Here is a 21,089-nt window from a genome sequence, read left to right as displayed (position 1 = left end):
AGAAAAGATGTTTGAATTTCAAAGGAGAGCGACACAAACCGTTCTGGAAAAGATGGGAGCTGTAGACAAGACACATGACGAGGTGTTGGATAACAACCTATCGAATCTAAAGCGATTGGGTGAGTTTATGAACCACCTAGAAGAGACGACACAACAGTCTATGCTCAACATGGAGAGAATGTGTCAAACAAACAGTGCACTCGCCACCTCGATGTGCAACTTTATACTCTCTGAATTATCAGATGAAAAGGAATTCTCTACAGGTTTATTATCAAAGTTCTTTAAACGAACAACACCTGAATCTGGTGATCTTTCAATTAGATTTCAAGATTCTGTTCAAAGAGTAAATTGAAAAAGATAAAGAAAAAGAAGATAAATAGATAGATAGATAGATAGATATTAATATTTTTACTTTTTACTTTTTACTTTTAGTTATACGATTCATTTGGTACAATTGGACATGATAATTTAAGAACAACTATTGAATCATTGGATACAAATGTTGTGATACCATTCAAAAGAGACAAAGAAATGAATAAAGTAACAAAACAAGTATTGGAAAAGAGAAAGAAATTAAACCTAGATTATGATTCAACTAAAAGAGCTTCTTCGTAAGAGAGAGAATAGAAATAGAAATAGATAGAAAGAGATATATAAATAAGTATCTAACTTTTTTAATTTAATTTAATTTTAGGGATATGGATAAGATTAGAATGGCAAAAGAGGAATTTGATCAAGCATCAAAGAATACAAACAATCATATACAAACAAGATCATTTATTAGATGTAAATTGATCGTTCATAGTATTATTACACTTGTACAACAATTTTGTATCTTTTTCGAAAGCAACTCGGTATTGTTGGAGGGTTTGCTAGGGTTTATCGAACCAATGGTAGACACTTATCAACTTGATATCCCTGAACTAGCTGATATCTATAGACCAAAGAAACCAACCTCTCCATCCACTCCACCTCCACAACACAATAGACCAAGTTCTCCTACCCCTCCACCAGTCTATCCTTCCCCACCTCCTTCTTATAAAGATTCAGTAAACAGTAATAGTAATAGTCATACTCGTCCAAGAAGTGGTAGTAGTGGACAACAACAACAACAACCATTACATGGACAATTTAGAAATATGAATATGAATGATAATGGACCTTATAGTCCAACTGGTGGGTCGAGTAGTGAAGATTCATCACCGCCATCAACCAAAAGAAATGATTCTAGAAATGAAAATTTGTTTAGTGTTTGGGATGATGAAAATAGTAATAATAGTAATAGTAATAATAGTAATAGTAATAATAATAATAATAATACAAATGGTAATAATACATCATCATCATCGTCAACAACAACAACAACAAAATCTGGGTTTGGTGACGATTGGATGTATGAAACTCCAAATTCAACTCCAAAAGAATCACCCTTTAAACCAACACCAAATTCCTCTTCGACAAATGCTACAAATACAAATTCACCATCATCATCTAATCAATATGAATTCCAATCTCCTCATCAACGTCAACAACCACCACAACAACCATCAAATGGTTCATACAATCCACCACCTTTTCAACAACAACAACAACAACAAACACGACAACCTCCTCCTCCTCAACAACAACAATGGAACAATAAAAATAATAGTAATAATAATCAACAACAACAACCTCCTCAATCTCAACCTGCTCCTCCTCCACCTACAAATCAAAACAAATCAAGTTATGATCATATATTTGGAGATTTTGATTTCCCACCATCGTCAACAACATCATCAACTGGAAGTGGAGGTGGAACACAACCTCAACAATTTACATCATTTTTCATGCCAAACTCTCAACCACCACCATCAATGAACTTTTCTCCACATGTAGATCATAGGGCACAATCTGAACGTGAAACATTGGAACCTGCCATTTCGGAAAAGGTTAAAAGATGGGCAGAGGCAAGCACTGGTAAAAAGAATGATATCCGTATGCTGATATCTACACTTCACGAGGTGTTGTGGGAAGGAAGTGGATGGGAAAAGGTGAATCGTGGACAAATGGTGGCACCAACTCAAGTTAAAAAGTACTATAGAAAGGCCATTATGGTGGTTCATCCCGACAAGGTTAATCTAGGATCAACCGAACAAAAAATAGTGGCTCAAAGAATTTTTGAAAGACTACGAGATGAATTTGAAATATTACGTGTTAGAGATTTAGAACCATCTAGTCAATAATCAATCAATCAATCAATCAAATCTAAATGACCCTTTAAATTCAATTAAATAATCCCTTCCATTCATCCCATTCATCCAGTATATATACTAATAAATAAAATAATAATATATTATAATAACCAAACAATTGATTTTATCTACTGGCCTGTGTTGAGAAGGGTCAATGATGACACCATCATTTTTAAATCCCTCATACTCGAAAGATAATAATCCAACATACCCACACCAATATTATTTAATTCATATTATTCATTTTTTTGTCAGTTTTGTCACAAGAATCTTCACCCCTAACCATTATTTTTAAATCACATCATACAACTAACACCCACTATCTTTTGTTTGCAAAATTGGTTTTTTTTGCAATGAGTAATTTAATTTCTTTAAGTCACCCATCTACTATGGCAGTTACGGGTAGTAGTTGGAGTACAAGATTAAAATAACTAATAGAAAAGTTTTTTACAACAAACGAATGTCATTATTATATTCAGCACATATATATAGATATTATTGGTATAAGATAAAGTCAAAATGGAGGAATTAGCAAGCACAAAGCAAGATCAGAAACAGGTGTATGGAGAGATTTTAGGTGTTTTAACAGTCTTTTGGGAATGTAAATCAAGGCTAACATTACAAAAGGTCTTGGTGAGAGAACAAAAGGAGCGATTGGAAGCAGCTGTGATGCTTAGACTAGAGCACGGGGAGATTAGCAACAAAAATATTAGCTTCGTTTTGGGATTAGAAGAATATGAAGTATCGAGGGCACTAAAGAAGAAATCTATAGTACCTCGTCAAAAGACACTTACACAAGAGGAAGAGGAAAAGATAATAGCCAAGATCAAGATATCTATTCAGCAGAATAGACCAATGACAAAGACAGATGTCAAGATTTTGGCACTCAATCTCTGGAAAGAGCGAACGGGCACAAAGAGAGAAAAGATGCTGTCAGACTCTTGGTGGAGAGGTTTTAGATCGAGATACGTAGATCTCAAGCTTAGATATGTTCGCTCTCAAGATTATAAAAGGGCACTTGCTGAACAAAAAGGTGGTTCTGACGCATGGATCAAGGAAACTAGAGATTTCATAATAAAACATGGTATCAAACAAGAAAATATATTCAACATTGATGAAAAGGGAGTTCTCTTCACAGATACTAAACAAAAGGTAACTATAGACAGTAGTGATTATACACATGCAATTGATTAGAGTTTACTAATAATTCAATGTCTTTGTCACAGGTTGTCATGTTTGTTTATAAAAATGCAAGGGAGACACTCAAACCAAAAGTTTTTAAACAAACTCAGTCCCAACACTTTACATTGGTAGGAGGAATAACAGGATTAGGTGGTAGTCTAAAGCCTTATTACGTTTTGCAGTTCCCAATCAAAAAGAATTGGTCCATTACTAGTAAAAATGAAAATGGCTATCTGGAAGTTAATAAGAGTGGCTATGTAAGATGATTTTTTAAAAATTTTCTTTTTCTACAAAATCTAAATATTATAATTAATTAACACACTCTTGTATATAACTAATCGTATATAGGTAGATGAGTCAATCAAGCTAGACTGTGTCCAATTTTTTGTTAAACAGCTGACAACACCTGGCGACAAGTTACTTTTGGTCGACAATCATGGAAGTAATTTTAGTCCTGAATTACTTCAATGGGCCAATGAAAACAAGGTTCACATTAAGAGCTTTCCATCCAATATGACACATATCTTACAACCTTTGGATCTTGTCATTTTTTCATCATTCTCTCAATCACTAAAGAATATGATACTAAAACAACTTCAAGACAAACCCAACTTTAAAATAGCACCCGAACACTACCAACAGTTTTCATACTTTGCATGGGTCGAAGCAACAAAGCCAACCAACGTAATGGCTGCTTGGAACAAGTCAGGTATCATTAATTGTTCGCCACTCTCACCACAAGATCAGGGATTGATACCAAAACCACCCAAGGCAACAAAAAAATCTTCAAAGGCTCTTGCTCTTGTTCAAACCACTTCTAATGCATTGGTAACGACAGATTCTTTACCACACAAGCAAAGATCAATGATGATGAGAGATAAGATGAGTACAGGCACTGTCTGGACCGACGACACAAATCGGTGAGTTTAAACGATAACAACTACTACCCATTTTTTACTAACCTAATTTTCATTTAAATCAAAGAGACTTGGTTATTCATTATAAAAAAGAGACACGAAAGAGAAGACAGCCAAAAAAATCAGACTCTGGAGATGTTAACCTGAGCCAAGTTAACAATTATAACACCTTTAACCAAATTAATGTGGCTACTGGCGAAATGCGAGATGAAAATAACAGACCAGCTAAAAGAATAGCCTATGAAAGCAATACCAACTCATCATCCCAACTGTCAACCACTATTCAAAATCCTTCCTTTGTCTCTTCCGTCAAATCCCTATTTAATAAATTCTTGCATTGAACTGTCTACCCCCATATTCCCCATATAAATTGGGGCACCCCAAACTTTTTATTTTCCTCTTTGCAAAAAAAACCAATTTTGCAAACAAAAACAAGTGGGTGTAAAAAGAATAATAGAAGATATCTATATATTATTATTATTTTTATTATAGAAACAAATATGTTGGTTAATTAGTTAGTTATTACAGTACAAATTATTAATATATATGTGTATATATGTTTATATAATATCAAAAAGGTAAATGACCCATTTATATTTTTTTTGAATAATGATGTATCTTGTTGTTCTTCTTTATCATCATCATTCATCCGACAAGAGGTTGAGAGGAGGAGGTTACATAATGGGTAGTATAAAGTATACTTGAGGATTATAGGTATCGATTGGCACTCTGTATTTTATCTTGCCTCTCTTTTCCTCATTTCCCTCACACCTCCCTCCCTCTATTCTTCTTCCTTTTACTCTATCCCTTCTTCTTCTTCTTCTTCTTCTTCTTCTTTTCGATCGATGATTATCAAGATCGATATTATTATAAGTATTATTATTACTTTAAAGTTGGCTATATTTTATAATTACTACTGCTATCCAAATGATTCATAATTTATAACAATGTTTTGATTCGTATTACCTATATAACTATAACTATATATAATCATTATATATCTCTTTACAATATATCAATATATACATATACTATATACCATTTATCAGTTAGAACAATCAATCTCAAATCGAATCAAATTCAAATCATATCATATATATCCACTTGTTCCTCGTTTTCTATTTTATCTTGTTGCCCTTATACATTGTACACTCAACAAACAACAACAACAACAACAACAACAACAACAACATGACAACTCAAGAAGAGCCCGTTCAAGTACCTGTATCCTATCAATACAACATTGACGACGATGGAGATTACGATGACAATGACCTAATCGATTATGGTCTATCTGACGATGAATTGGAATTGCAAGTAGAATTTCAAGTAAAAGTTATAAAAGATGAAGATGAAGATGAAATATCAACATCTTCAACAACAAGAAAAAGATCATTGGAAGAAGAAGAATTGAATGATGGTGAAATTAAAGAAGAAGAAGAAGAGGAAGGATCAATTGAAGAAGAAGGATCAATTATTGAAGAAGGTTTGATTACCGAGGAGCAACCCAAAGGTGAAAAGCCTATTATCAAACAAACCAATGAATCAAATCATTTTAAACCCATGGCAGTGACAAATAATAATACACATCTTTATAGAAATCATCATAGAGAGTCTCCACCATTGACACCTCCTTTGAAATATATGAATGGTGCTAATCAACATCAACAACAACCATTCAAGAAACAACGTCACTCTCCAATGATAAATGGACATCAACCTCTAATCCCTCAACAACAACATTTACCTTTTCAACGTGGCGTTGTTCAACCGAATATAGTATCACCACCAGGTGTTCGTCATAATGGTGGAGTAATTCTTCATCATCATCATCAACATATTAATCATCATCATCATCAACATAGTCCCATACACTCACCACCACCACCACAACCAAATCAAATGTTAAGAAATGGTGTAAACAACAACAAGACAATGGTACATCCAACATTAATTGGTTCTCCTCCAATTCTTCCTCTTTTACATAATCATGTTAGAGTAGTACCACAACCACCACCATCATCACAATTGAAATCACCTACAATGGTGACACTACCACATCCAAAGGTCCCCTCACCACCACCACCACCACCAACTCCTCCTGCTCCACTAGTTGTTCAATTGGCAAATGGTCAAACCATGACAGTACCTACACCAAAACCAAATGTACCTACACCGACCATGGTTACGACGAAAACATCACCTATTTTAAATCATCATCCCAGAATCAACAATCCTCATTACAACATCAATATTACCAATCATTTTAAACCTCCACCATATGGTGGTTTAACTAGATCATCGTCACCAATTGGTTTACCAGGTCCAGCTGTCGCTGCTGTTGCTGCAAATGCAACACTTGTAATGAATCAAATAATGACCAATAATCTAATGGTCAATAATCCATATAATCAACAACCACATAGAATGAATCATCAACATCAACGTCATCAACACCATCATTTATCACCAATATTAACCTCACCAACTATGCAATCACCACCTATACCATCTCAACCTTTTCAATCGAGAAGAAATGTAAATAATCATCACCACCACCACCAATCCCCATCAACCAATCATCATTCCAACAATAACAATCAATTAACCTCATCTTCCAATTCATCTCAACAATTAACCATTACAAACTATCCTTCACTTTCAAAAATTAAACATTTATTTGAAAATGAAAATGGAATCAAAGTATGTAAACTAACAAACCAACAAAACATATATATACAAATTAATTAATATTTATCTTTTTTGTTTTTTTTAAGAGATATACAATTAATGATCAAAAAAAAGAAATATTTGTCATTTTTAATGATATTCATTCAGCATCTAGTTTTAAGAGAAAAAATCATAGAATAATGATTGAAGATTGTCAATTATTAATTAATTTTAGTTAATTCCATTAAAACTAAATACTACTATTTTTTGATTTACATAATAATAATTTTCTTTTTCTTTTTCTTTTTTTCTTTTTCTTTTTTTTTATTTGGTAATTTGAAAATCACCAGTTAAACTAAATACATGAGTAGCTTGTTCATGAGTTAATTCGTCAGCATGTACTAGATCGTTTACACTATTTTGTAGACGTTCGAAAAAGACACGACCCAAAAGATGATCGTTTTCATGTTGAAGACAGGCGGATATCAAACCATCGGCCTCTATCGATCGAGGCGTACCAGTAATATCCCAAAAGTTGATGATGCATTTTCGAGCTCTCGTAACACGTCCATAGTATGAAGGTACCGATAGACACGACTCCCAAACATCGATTGTATTGTTGGCTGTTATTTTCTTGGGTGTAGTGACGAGTGGTGTTTGCATGGATCGTTTGTATTTGGTGAGGTTAAAGAGGTTCTTGCTGCTGCCTGCTATGCCCGTCTTGCCAAACACGGGACCGCCACTTGTTATTTGATAGTTGCTGTTTCTCTTGATGGGTTGTGCCGATTGAAGCGATGGGATGAGTACGTCATCCTCGACAATTTCAATGGTAGGGTTAAAGAATGCAGTCAGCGGAAAGTTGGGACACGCAAGATGCGTATCGACACTATTCAGCTCAAACAAGAACAGTTGTTTGCCTTGTCCTACCTGAGGTGCTGCAATACCACATCCATTGTTTTCTCGCATCTCTTTTACCATCAAATCCAACAACTTTTCAACTCTCTTTGTATCTTTTAATTCTTCTTTGGTCCATGGTTGTGCTACTTGTTTGAGTAAACTATTACCAATTTTTAATATATTTTTTGATATCATTGTACAATATAACAAAACAACAAACAAATATTTGTGAAAATGAATATTATAACCAAAAAAAAAAAAACGAACGATCATATGATACCTGCATTCATTCGGTTTGTGACATAATCAATATTATTTATTTATTCTTTCAGTATTTTTTATATAGTTGTATGTGTGACTGTAGAAATCAGTCTAAAGGATATCAGGAGAAAGTTTTAGGTACCTGATACAATGTTTGATGCTTTGCCTATGGTACTTTTCGATACTCTGAGGTCAGTTTATGTCACATAACATATGTGTCACATGACATATGTGCCACATGACATTATAGATCTCGCTCGTTTTACAGTATTATTATTGTTTTATAGTCTTTTAAATTAAATTATATAGTTTGTGTGTTGTGCGGCATGTTCGAACTCGTTGTTTCATGGAGTAGTCATAACAAGTAGATACGATACAGCTGGTGGTTTTTCTTCCTACATGTTTGTCTGATCCCTTAAATTAGCCCAAAGAAATCTCAAGGATAGTAGGAGAAAGTTTTAGGTACCTAATACAATGTTTGATGCTTTACCTATGGTACTTTTCCATGCTCTGAGGCTTATGGGAAGTCTACTCGTTCGTTTTCGTTTAAGAACGAAAAATTATGTAAAAACCATGCGACACAAGAAGAGATATGATACCCAACCAAAAATGGTCTTTAGTACAATAATTATAATGATACAACAACAGAACATAGAACATACAGGTCATATGTGATTTAGACTAAGTGATGAACTCATCTGGTTTTCATAGCATCTCTATAGAGGGATAAAAAAAGTTATTGTCACCTTACCGATGTCACCTGACAAACATGGGTAACACTTTTAATATTTAATATTGCTTCTACACAACATTCAACTTAAATCTACTATCTGAAAAAGAATAGATAGTTAGTAAAGAATATTTAACAACATCACACGTACAGTATATAGTTTAATAAAAGGAGGAGGAAGAAGTTATTTGTTTACATACTTTTAAGAGATAGAGAATATTTGAATGCCTGTAACACCAAAAACAAAGGCTTTATAAAGCTACCGCCGCTGCTACCCACCCATCCTCTCCTCCTCATAAATCTGTCAGTCGGTCTCCCTCACCAAATATCTGATCAGTCGATCAGGTGAACAACAAACTTTTTTGAAACACCAAAAATTTTGATTTTCAAAGTAGAAAGTAAAGTATAGTAAAGTAGAAAGTAGGTAGTGAGAGAATATTTAATATTACTATAATTTAGTGTCTACTTAAAGAAAAGAACTCATAAAAATGGTAAAATTAAATCGTTCAATATTTTTTGTTTGTACAACAACAAAGAGAAGTGATCATACTTGTAGATACCTCTTTTTTGTTTTTATTTATTAAATTCTATCATTCTTTTTTTTTTTTTTGGTTTGTTTAAATAGATATAATCAAATCAAAAGTATGGGTATCGATATGAACTCCACTTTGTTTTGGGGTTGATAACTCTATAAAGTAGTATTAGATAGTTTTAATAAAATAGAAATAATGTTTTTTAGTTGTGTAAAAAAAAAAATATATATCTAGTTGTGAATAACTAATAATAATAATAATACAAATAATAATTAAAAGTTAATTATAGGTAATAAATAAAATATAAATAATTTATATAAATATATTAATAATGAAATATGAAGGAATCCCTCACCTCAATGAGCTCTCCAAAAATTATTAAACATAAAGTTGTAATTGGTTGATGTTGTCGAAGGTGTTGTTGGTGGTGGCGTTGTTGTAATGGGTGTTGCAGTTGTAGTTGTTGCATTTGGAACAATATGATTATCATTATTATTAATATTATTATTACTACTAATAGTATTTTCATTTCGAGGAGATTCAGAATCACCTATACTTGATGAAGGAGATGGAGTGTAAAGATAATCTTCACCAAAAGTGGTAGAGATGGATGATTGAGTTGAATCTTCCGACTCTGAATTTGGTTCTACATTGATACTTGGTACCGACACTATAGAGTCATTGTCAGTGGTTCCATCTTCATTTTGTTTATCCTTGTCATCTTGGATCTTGTCCAATTGAATTTGCCAAGCTTGTCTATTTTGACCAATGATTTTGATCAGTATCTTTGTATCAACAATAAACTCTGACAATCCTTGAAACAGCGGACCAGCAACATAATCAATAAAATCGGCAGCAATTCTTGGTTTGGTCGTTTGATTCTTGTCCATGAATGGTGCAACTGGTAGATTTCTAATTCTTTCAAAACTAGCTTGTTCAAAGAATTCATCTGCAATTCTATTTGACCATTGATGATTTAATGGCCATGGTTTTGCTACATTTGATATATCTCCACACTATTTATATAAATATAAATAAATAAATTAAATAAATTAAATAAATAAATAATTCTTCTTTTTCTTTTTTGTTTGTTTCTATTTCTCTTACTTTGATTAAATAAATTAATAATAATTGACGATCTTCAGATTTGTTTCTATCAAATGGTTGTTGACTAAGATGATTTTGGAATTTGTTAATGTATTCATAATGGAATGACATATCGGTTGATAAAATCAATTGAATGATAGATCTTCTGATTTCTCTATACTGGGATTCCGACAATCCTTCTAAAATATTACAATCTGGATCCCTTAAAATTTTAAATGCTAATCTTGCATGATGATTCTAGAAAAGGTAAAATAAAACGAATATTAATATTCTGAAATTTTATATAGTATTTAGATTTAATTTAAATTTTACCTCTAATACAGAATTATCATTATATTTTAATGAAAGTTCTGTTTGTGCATTAATTTGAAAAGTATTATTTACACCTGGATGGTCAAGGTCATGACACAATGATGAAATTAATAATGACAAAATATCCAAATGGGTTAGGTATTCTGCTGCTTTAAACTTTGTTAATAATGAATAACAAGTTTGTGTAACATCAAATGCATGAATAAAATTATGATATCTAAAAACAAAAAAATAAATAAAAATAAATAGTTAATAAATATTATTATCTTAATCTTTTTTCTTTTTCTATTTCTATTTTCTTTTTTTATATATATTTACCTATTTCCAGACCAATAATGTTTATGTACAGTCATAATAAATCTATGTAATTTTTCAATTGGAATATTAAAAGTTTCCAATAGTTGAAAGTTTTCAAACATTTCAACCAACATTGGAAGTAATTGGTCATCGGTGAATTTAAAGATATCAAACTCCCATTCCTTTAAACCTTCCTTGGCACTATCCATTTCAATTGGTTGTGGAAATGATGGTCTTTGATGAAGACCATCATCATCTGGCGATGGAACGTTACTAAACCCAGTCTTTAAAAATGATTTGGTCACTTCATCAACTGACTTGTTATTCATCACCTTTTCAAATGATGGTTTATAAATATTTGATGATCTAAAAAATAAAAAAGATAAAATAAATTAATAATTAGATCTATAGTTATCTATATCTTTTTCATTTTCCTTTTCATTACCCAAGTTGTTTTAAAATTAAAGTTAATTTTGTTTTAATGACAGTATCTGATAGATTTGATTGAGTCATTAATTCTTCAATGTTTCTTGTGATGATGGCCAAAGGAGTTTCAAATTCTTCACGAGTGATATGAGCCATTTCATTCATCTTTCTAGTCAATTCTTTGATTTCATTTTCTTTGGCTTCCATCTCCTTTGCCAAACGTTCACGATTCACCTTTTCCAATGCCAAAGATTCCTTGTATTTCTTTTCTTGTTTCTTTTGGTGTTTGCTTCTTAAAAGGATATCAATCTTTTTCTTTAATAGTTCCTTGGCAATTGGTTTGGTTACAAAATCTTGTCCACCAATCTTTATAGTATCATTTGCATATTTACAGTCTAAAGCAGTTCCAGACATTACTTTAAAGTTAAAAAAACAAATAAGAAGAGGAAGATTAATAAATGATTACTTTATAAATATATCTTTTGTTGTTGTTCTAGTTTGTTTGTTGTTTTTTTTTTTTTCTAGTTTTTTTTCTAGTTTCATACAAATCACTGGAATGTTTTTAATTTCAGGATGTTCATTGATTCTTTGTAAAAGATCAAACCCTGTTACTTGTGGCATCATAACATCAGTCAAAACCAAATCAAATTTGGTCGTACCATAAATCAACATATTCCATGCTTCTTCTGCACTTGATACCAATGTTACTATAAATATAAATAAAATAAATATAATATAATGTTAATAAATGATAAATTCTTTTTAATTATTATTATTATTATTTTCTTTTAATCTTTTTGTTTTTTTTTATACATTTGGAAACAGAGCAAACAACATACCGTTATAAAAAACCTTTGATAATAAATTTTGTAAAACTTTTCTTTGTGTAATATCATCGTCTACTACTAAAATGTGTATACTAGAAGGACAATATTTATCTTCATCTACACTTTCTAGAGAATTTGCTGCCGCCGAGTTGTTTTGATACATTTCCAAGGTTTGTAACTTTTTTTTGGATCTTTTTATGTGTTGACACATGGCAGCTGCCGATACTAAATTGTTTGAACTATTATTCATCGCATCTATACTATTGATTGACGAAGTAGAAGATGATAAAGTACTGTCCATAGAAGAGGACATTGAAGCTAATGAAACTACATCTGGAAAATTTTCGACTTGAATATTGTTATTATTATTATTATTACTATTGTTGTTGTTGTTCGAGTTTGCAATTATTTTATCGCTTTGTAAAGTTGTTGTACTAGTAGTAGAGGTAGCCGGAGACATATCTGCTAAACTAGTATCCTCCACCACCAATTTAACATGTGGTGGACTAATTATATCATTCATTATAAAAAATCTGTTGTTGTATGTATTTCTGTCTGTTTAATGCTATATATTAAATAAAAATATTATAATTGTTATTATTATATAAAGATTTATCTAATAAGGAAAAAAAATAAAGAGTTAATCATTTTGGATGTCTATATATTTTTTCATTTTCGAAATCTTAAGATTTTCGTTCCGCATTTTTCGATAAATACAAAATAAATATAATATATATATTGCGCGTGATTATTAAAAAAAAGAGGAGGTATTCTAAAAGAGAACCAGGCGAATAGAAGCAAAGGAAATTATTATTATTTACCAAATTAAAGGTATTGTCGCCAAAAACAAAAACAAAAAACAAAAAACAATTTTTTTGAAGGGAGAAAAACAAACAAATGTTTTTTTTTAAAATCTAAAGTATTCTTTTTTTTCCTATAGAGTCTTTATAATATTCTCTACTACTACTATATATATTATACTTTAAATTGTTTCCTATTCTTTTTTCTTTTCTTTTCTTTTCTTTTCCTTGTTGTATCTTATCTTGTTGTTCTTCTTCTCTTTGATGTGAAGTGATGTGGTATTTAGTTCAAAGAGTAGTAGAATGTCCATACAACAAATGCACGACGAGGGGTGTATGTATGTAGAATGAATGGAATAAATTATGATTTATTATTATTATTATTATAATACTAGTAAAATAGTTTCATTAGTATTGTTTGGTATGTGGCTGATTCGATGGTGATGATGGAAGGTGTAAAAGTGGTTATGTAGCTGTTCCAGGTATATAATGATCCAGGTTGATGATATTAATGGCTCAGCAGCAGCAGTAGTAGCAAGCAGCAACAAACAATGCTATTCGAGTGAATGGAATGATAAACTATAGATGGAAGGATAAGGATATAGAGCGGATAGAATTAGGGAAGAACATGTGTTCCTACTACTACTACTACTACTACTCATATCCTATTACTGCTACTACTGTTTCAGTAAAGATGAAAATCGTCGTCGTCGTCGTTGGATTTATGGATGGATTGATAGGAGGAGGTGGAGGTGGATGATATATTTGAAAGATACTCTACCCTACCTATCTCCCCCAGATGTGAGTGATAAATTAAATTCCATCCATTCGGATAGTGTGATTTCAAATTGTACCTTGTACACACATGTGGGGGTGGTACTGTACTTAATTGGATGGCAGAAAAATAAAACAGTACAACAAAAAACAATAGCAACTCAAGACATGGATGGATGGATGGATAGATGGATAGGGTGTGATGATTAAAATAATGATACAACCCAAAAGAGGATGAAAACCCCACCAACCAAACCAAACTAGAAATAATATAAATAGTAATTTTTACCTTTTTTTCTTGGCAGCTCGCTTTGGTAAAGTGAGTGTGTGTTATTCGTCGACGTCGTATGACAATGTTGTGATGGTTTGGTACAAGTTTTTGATACTATTGTCGATACACATGATTATATATTGATTCAAAAAAATGTTGCCTTTTTCAAATTGTTGTTATATTTGGAAAGAAAAGGATGGAAGAAGAAGATAAAGGAAAAGAATGAAAAAAAGAAAGAGAGAAAGAAAGGAGAGCTGCTGTAATAAGATTTTTTTTTTTTAAACCATAAAGTTAAAGATTTTTAAAATATTATTATTATTATGTTGGTGTTAATATTATTTGTTTGTTTGTTTGTGTGTGCGAATTTAATATAATCTCAAAGAGAGGGAGGGAGATGGATTAGGAAGGAACAGACCTTTTTATAAAAGAGTAAAATGAAATTGAGTTGGTGTATGGATAGATGAATGAATGGCCTGAAATGGGATTGGTAGTCGACCGATGATGTGACGATGAGGTGATAATAATGATAACAAATTAAAAAAATCCACAGGATGGAAATTACCCAATGAACAAAATAAATAAAAGAGACCTAAATCTCTCGATAGTGTAGTGTAGTGTGTATAATAATAATGTTGTTGGTAGAAACAAACCTTTTTGGACTACTAGTGAGCGGTGTGGATAGATTTATTTGGTTCTTTTTCTTGTTGTTGGAGTCCAACTTATAATAGTACATCCTTTTGTTAGTTGTTTGACTTGTGAGAAGAAGGAATGTTTGTTGTGTATGGTCGAGGCTAGACTACCGGTTGATAAGGTCCGGTCTGAACCACAATTTTAATGAGGGTGGCTCCACTAGTGACTGTGAAGTTACATGGTCTTGTGAAAAAAACCATCCTTCCTTTTTTGGGTTGTCGGTTAGGTAATCTTTTTGAAAACATTTTCAATATTGACCAAAAGTCGACTGACCAGACTTGCCAACCCTAACCGTATTAACACGCAAAATATGGATCAGCTCACTCACACATAGAGGATGCCCCCTATGGCGATAGATAGCATATCCCCGGAGGCTGACATCCATTTAAATTAGATTCATGCGAGTTTTCAAAACAACAGATGTATATATGTAGTCAAGGGTCGACGGAGGGTTTGAGGGTTCGATGAACATCCTCCAATTGTAAATCTTAATCTCATACTATTATCAATCGATCTCTTTCTAGACCATCCACGAATGGATTTCACTCCTCCATCAACTTACATTTTATTTCTATGTTTGTACAAACAAATTATCAAATATTAATATTTTTTGATCGGTTAGTAATTCAATTTAATTAATTATATTTATTTATTCTTATTTCTTTTTAATATTACATTAAAAATAAGAAAGAAATAAATCCTCAATTAAATAAATATTGGAAGATTTCTTGAAGAAATCGGTTTTTGTTTTTATTTTTTTTGATGATTCTTTGCAGAATTACGGTTAGTGCATCTGATGACCACCTGACTCTTCTTCCTCCTTATATTGGGAGCTTTTGTAAATATTTGATCACACGTGTCTCTCTACTATTTCTTTCCTAACCTTACTATATAGTAGTTGTAAATATATATATATATATATCTCTTTTCTTTCTTTTATTTTATAATGTGTATATAGAAACGACATCATTCAATCAATCAATCAATCAATTATCATTATCATTATCATATATCAATCAAACCATAAATTTACTTTAGACTTTTAAAGATGATGACAATAGTTGAAAAAGCAGTATGGATATGGTGTGCAGGAGTTGTATTGGCAATGGTAGCATTCAACATTACACCATTGTTGGAGATTGTACCTTGGTTTCATGTGACATTGGGATGCAATACATTTATCTTTTTCCTCGAGTTGTATCTTGATATTCGACAATCGTTTACGATGCGTCAGTATCGTAGTCCGTCGGCAAACTGGACCGATGTACAATACCACATTGAAAACATATTGGGGTTGTTGAACTTTTCGAGAACCGAGTCTACCATTGGCTTTATACTGGAATGTATCGTGTTGCAAACCGGTGTACTCCCTCTTCTCTACCATTTCAACGCCAAGGTATTTGATCGTCTCGGTGTCACCTCTAGTCACGAGGTCACTCGAGGTATATCATACCTACTACTCATCAGTCTTGCCTCTTCACTCATTCGTCTACCATTTGAAATGTATCGTGTTGGTCTTGTTGATCGTGCAGATCAAATTAAACAACAAGAAGAAAAAGAACAAAAAGAACAACAACAACAAAATGAACAAAAAGAAGAAAACAAAGAAGAAGAAAAAGAAGAAGAAGAAGAAGACAACAAAGAAAACAAACAAGATATGAATAGAAAGAAAAGTAATAATTGGTTTAGACAATTAATTATTGATCAAATCAAGATGTTTTTGGTATCATTATTAATTGGATGTCCATTGTTGGCTATTACATTGGCATTGTTTTATCGAGCATTCCCATATCAATGGTTATTTATCATTATGTTTGTATCGACCGTCGCTCTATTCTTTTCCGACATGTACCCTTCGCTTGCTTTCCTTTTCAATAACTTTTCGGTTTTGGAAGAGGGAGAGTTAAGAAGTGAAATCTTGGAATTGGCTGAAAAACTTGGTGCTCCCGTTCATCAAATCTACACCATCGACGGAAGCAAAAGAGTTTCACATTCCAATGCTTTCCTTATGGGTTTTTGGAAAAGTTCATTTGTACTTTACGATAACCTAGTAAAACAATTATCAACCGATGAAATATTATCAATTATTTGTCATGAAATTGGTCATCATAAATTTAAACGTAAAAGAATAGAAAAGAAAATAGAAAAAGAGAATATAGTTTATATTAATTTATTTATTTTTCTATTTTTTTTCTTTTAGACTCATTTAAACATTTAGCAATCCAAATTATATTTTTGGGTAATTTTATTTATTTATTTTCAAGTGTAGTTAATTTGGAAGTATTTTATACTAGTTTTGGGTTTAGTAGAGTCGATGCAAGTGTTGGATTGGTACTCTTTTCCTATCTCTACAGTACTTTTGCAAACTTGCTTCGATTTGTCACCAATTTAATTAGACGTGACTTTGAATATGCCGCCGATCGTTTTGCAATCGTCAATGGCCTACAAATGAAAAAGGCACTCTTGTCAATGCATGGCCCTGGAACCTACATCAAACCCGATAAATATTTTTCACTCTATTATTATTCTCATCCATCTCTAATGGAAAGATTAGATTCAATTGAATTAATTACAAAATCTTTAGAACAACAAGAAAAAGAAAAAGAAAAAGATGGTGCAAATTTAATGACAAATAATAATAATAATAATAATAATAATAATAATAATAATAATAATAATAATAATAATAATACTACTAATAATACTCAACAAGACATTAAAGATAAAGTAGAATAAAAATATAGGAATAGTTAATTTAATTAACTTGTTTTTGTTTGTTTGATTAAATATTATACAATCGGTTGCACAATTTTATTTGTTGTGTGATTCATTGGAAAAAGGTGATATATTATATTATTTATATTATCACCTTTTATATTATTGATTATTTTGATTATGTTTGTTTGAAAATGCATCACTTTTCGAAAGATGTATGTATTATGTGTGAATCCCATTATTAATTATTAATTATTAAATATTATTATTATTTTTTAAAAAAAAGGTATTTTTTAATATATTTTCTTTTTTCTTTTTGTTTTTGTTTTTTTTCTTTTTTGTTTGTTGTTCTTTTTAAATTATGATAGATCTAATTCTTTTTTGGTGATTCTTTTCCATTTGATGATTTGGCGTTGATTCTTTGATTGAGATGTTTGGTAATCTTTTCAGCTTCCAATCCAACGGCAGCCTTGGTGTTGGATTCTTGCTTTGGAGTTGGCTCTTCTTCATCAGAGTCGGAACGAATATCATCGACTTGACCACCTTGGAACTTCTTAAAGACAATACGCAACACAAGATAGAACCAGAACAAATGTAAAATTAATAATGTCACCAACGCAACATTTGTTGGATAAAATAATGGGAATTGAGTTGATACATAAAATGCTTCAAATCTAAAAAATAAAATAAAATTAATTAATTAATTAGTATATATGTTTGATTGTTTGGTTTTTGTTTCTTTTTGTTCTTACAAAGTTGATCTAACTAAAACAAATGGTAAAAAGAGTAATCTGGCAAAGAAAAAGGTGACAGCGAAACCAACAAATAACATTTCAGCAAGAAAGTAGGCGGCTGGGTCCTTGGTCTCCTTTTGGATATAGTTGAGTGCCTTGGCACTGTAGAGGAAGATGTCAGAGATGTTGTGGATCCAAAGAATGGCGAGACCAATACGATGGTATCTGTACCAGTACGAGGCACCGACCAAGAAAAAGGTGGTAATATGATGCGTTAGCATTTGATAGAAATCCTTTCTACGAGTTTCGAAAAACAATGCAATCGTGCAATGTAGATAAAATGATAATTCCAACAAATAATAGGTTCTAAATAGTGTACTAAAAAGGAAAATGAAAAAGGTGTCAATAAATAAATAAATAAATATTTCAATAATTGATTGATATTTACGTAAAAGGTTGGACTGGCCATCCGATCCAAATATTCATTGTTGGGAATATAGACCATCCTTCTTGCATGTAGACATAGGTTCCAAACAATTGGAATGTAATGTAATATAAACTGTACCATCCATTTTCAAGGAATCTTGGAACATTAGATTTTCTAATGTTGTAAGATAATGCAAGTGGCTAGAAAAAGAAAAAAGAAAAGAGGATAGGAGAAGAGGAAGGAAATAATAATAATAAAAATATATGTATATATTTATATATATAATGATGGATCAATTTTATGTATCAATATATATTTGCCTAATTGAGAGATGGGAATGATGATTCTCGATGATCGAAAAATGATAAAAAGATAAATCCATCATCTATCCATTCATCCAATGTATATTCATTCATCCAATGTACATTCATTCATTCGCGTTCATTCATTCATTCATATTAATAAAGACTACATACCTTGAGGAAATAATGTTGATAAAAGAATCGAACCAAAAAGAACAAGTTGGTTGCCAAGACCAAAAAGACTACTGCGTTGAGTTCTGAAACAACCTTTTTCATCGATGTAAATATAGTATTGTCTGCATTATAATATCTTTCCCATTCTAAATCGGAAATACCATTCTCATCCATACCCATGATTACTACTTTCTTTTTTTTTTATCTTCTTTTTAGTTTATATATATAAATCTACGATGATGATGATGACTATTTTGAAGAAGAGGAAGAGAGGAGGAGAAGAAAAGAGTCAGTTTAACCTATCAATGTGTTTATCTTAGATGATGATGCAAGTTGTTGTTGTAACTAGTGTTGAAAAGACACAACTGTGAAAATGAATGATGATAGAGATAGAGTAGTGACAGTGAGGTGAGGTGAGTGGTGTATAAATAAGAAGAAGAAGAAGAAGAAGAAGAGGAATGATATTCACTTTTCAAAGAGGTCTCGAGAAAGTCTAATCTAATCTAATCTACTAGTAGTAGTAGTGGTCGATTAAAAGATGAATAAAAATAAAACTATGCAAACTAAAGTTTGATGATGAAGGGAGGGAGAAAGCAAGATAGATTTTTGGTGTCGAACTTTTTTTAGTTTGTCTGCACGTCGTTTTGTCTCTGATGTTTGTTTGTTTGATAGAAATAAATAAATATCTCCCCTCTTTCTTTCTTTCTTTCTTTCTTTGTTTACTAACTATACTATAGACACACCATTAATTAATCGTTACGATGGAATGATCTCTGTATCTTTCTTATCTTATCTTATCTCTCGTCTTTTGACTGAAAAAAAAAAAAAAAAAAAGGAAATTTGATACAGATAAGATCAAATCCACAACAAGAGATAAAAAGGATAGGTGCGAGTAAAAAGTAACACTAATTACTTTCATAACGAATCAACAAAAAAAAAAACAATACAAATGAATGAATGAAAATGGGGGTAAGGATTGAATAGTTTACTTTACTTCTTTAGAATAATAATAATTGATAAAAGGAATGGGGATAAGATTACTTGGGTCGTACGACGAATAGCTATAAATATCCAATTGACATGGACAGTATTATGATAGGGGAAAAATTAAAAAAAAAATCAAATAAAATGAATCGATCGAGGAAAATATCGTTCGTCTTGAAAAGAATGAAACTTAACTTTGTCTTTCAAAGAGTACAGAAAATAATATTATTTTCTACTACTTTTGGAAATAAATGAAACGATGGTGTGACTGATGATGATGAGATGTTGTGAATGCAGGAGGGTTGTTCTAACCTGATAGACAAAATTAATTAATTTTACCCTTTTGTTATTTTTCTAAATTATCCAACTATTCTTTTATCTTATTCTAGTTTCTTTGTTGTTGATAATCTTTTTCTATCTTAAAATATTGATAGTCTATTTTTTGTAAAATTGGTTTCGTTGACTGGACCAGCAGAAGGTTGTTTATACAATGTGTGTATCTTATAGATTTAAATCGCTCCTTGGTATTATCATTTTTTTCAGGCACAGCAAAGATCTGTCTGTTTATTTATTTTTATAAAATCTTTTATTTCTTTTTATTTCGTTTGTCAATCGATTTATGATATCATATGATTTTACAATACTCTCGAATCTGGTAAAAACTTTGTATTATTTCCTCTTTTGATAACAAAAAAAACAAAAAAAATAATCCAAAAATGGAAATATTTGAAACTCTATATAATTTTTTTCGATGTTTCTATTATCCAGCTCGAAAAAGAATTTATTCTATTTGTCCTATACTTGTTTACCCGAGTGAAGTGACAA

General features: G+C 31.4%; 7 protein-coding genes across 7 annotated transcripts, besides 1 other annotated feature; 4 read left to right on the top strand and 3 right to left on the bottom strand.

Moving 5' to 3' along the window:
• Positions 1 to 52: 52 nt before the first annotated feature.
• DFA_08240 (DNAJ heat shock N-terminal domain-containing protein) lies at positions 53 to 2,225 on the top strand (the record flags this gene model as incomplete). The annotated part of the gene is made up of 3 exons (XM_004355681.1): positions 53 to 343; positions 433 to 611; positions 695 to 2,225. The coding sequence occupies 3 exons, from the start codon at positions 53 to 55 to the stop codon at positions 2,223 to 2,225; spliced, it is 2,001 nt and encodes a 666-aa protein (XP_004355734.1).
• Positions 2,226 to 2,753: 528 nt separating this feature from the next.
• On the top strand, positions 2,754 to 4,844 carry DFA_08239 (uncharacterized protein; the record flags this gene model as incomplete). Its single annotated transcript, XM_004355680.1, has 4 exons — positions 2,754 to 3,386; positions 3,599 to 3,673; positions 3,765 to 4,336; positions 4,826 to 4,844. 4 exons carry the CDS (start codon positions 2,754 to 2,756, stop codon positions 4,842 to 4,844), a joined length of 1,299 nt encoding a protein of 432 aa, XP_004355733.1.
• Positions 4,845 to 5,524: 680 nt separating this feature from the next.
• On the top strand, positions 5,525 to 7,242 carry DFA_08238 (uncharacterized protein; the record flags this gene model as incomplete). The annotated part of the gene is made up of 2 exons (XM_004355679.1): positions 5,525 to 7,036; positions 7,111 to 7,242. The coding sequence occupies 2 exons, from the start codon at positions 5,525 to 5,527 to the stop codon at positions 7,240 to 7,242; spliced, it is 1,644 nt and encodes a 547-aa protein (XP_004355732.1).
• Positions 7,243 to 7,327: 85 nt separating this feature from the next.
• DFA_08237 (uncharacterized protein) lies at positions 7,328 to 8,095 on the bottom strand (the record flags this gene model as incomplete). Its single annotated transcript, XM_004355678.1, has 2 exons — positions 7,328 to 7,816; positions 7,979 to 8,095. 2 exons carry the CDS (start codon positions 8,093 to 8,095, stop codon positions 7,328 to 7,330), a joined length of 606 nt encoding a protein of 201 aa, XP_004355731.1.
• Positions 8,096 to 9,780: 1,685 nt separating this feature from the next.
• pde4 (cAMP-specific phosphodiesterase) lies at positions 9,781 to 12,916 on the bottom strand (the record flags this gene model as incomplete). Its single annotated transcript, XM_004355677.1, has 7 exons — positions 9,781 to 10,440; positions 10,532 to 10,768; positions 10,844 to 11,060; positions 11,162 to 11,506; positions 11,586 to 11,982; positions 12,112 to 12,273; positions 12,406 to 12,916. 7 exons carry the CDS (start codon positions 12,914 to 12,916, stop codon positions 9,781 to 9,783), a joined length of 2,529 nt encoding a protein of 842 aa, XP_004355730.1.
• Positions 12,917 to 14,672: 1,756 nt separating this feature from the next.
• Positions 14,673 to 17,664, top strand: DFA_08235 (uncharacterized protein; the record flags this gene model as incomplete). Its single annotated transcript, XM_004355676.1, has 4 exons — positions 14,673 to 14,688; positions 15,323 to 15,350; positions 15,967 to 17,048; positions 17,129 to 17,664. The coding sequence occupies 4 exons, from the start codon at positions 14,673 to 14,675 to the stop codon at positions 17,662 to 17,664; spliced, it is 1,662 nt and encodes a 553-aa protein (XP_004355729.1).
• Positions 17,665 to 18,013: 349 nt separating this feature from the next.
• crsA (ceramide synthase) lies at positions 18,014 to 19,460 on the bottom strand (the record flags this gene model as incomplete). The annotated part of the gene is made up of 4 exons (XM_004355675.1): positions 18,014 to 18,317; positions 18,396 to 18,755; positions 18,826 to 19,004; positions 19,281 to 19,460. 4 exons carry the CDS (start codon positions 19,458 to 19,460, stop codon positions 18,014 to 18,016), a joined length of 1,023 nt encoding a protein of 340 aa, XP_004355728.1.
• Positions 19,461 to 20,074: 614 nt separating this feature from the next.
• Positions 20,075 to 20,092: a sequence feature (Short protein (DFA_08233, EGG17243.1) was converted to a misc_feature.).
• Between the last annotated feature and the right edge of the window lie 997 nt (positions 20,093 to 21,089).

The sequence above is a fragment of the Cavenderia fasciculata genome, assembly GCF_000203815.1.
Source record: "Cavenderia fasciculata unplaced genomic scaffold Scf_ET2XIPL01COFD4-5, whole genome shotgun sequence".
Taxonomy (NCBI): Eukaryota; Evosea; class Eumycetozoa; order Acytosteliales; family Cavenderiaceae; genus Cavenderia; species Cavenderia fasciculata.
The sequence above is the reverse complement of the archived record's forward strand: the minus strand, read 5'-3'. Positions and strand labels throughout refer to the sequence as shown.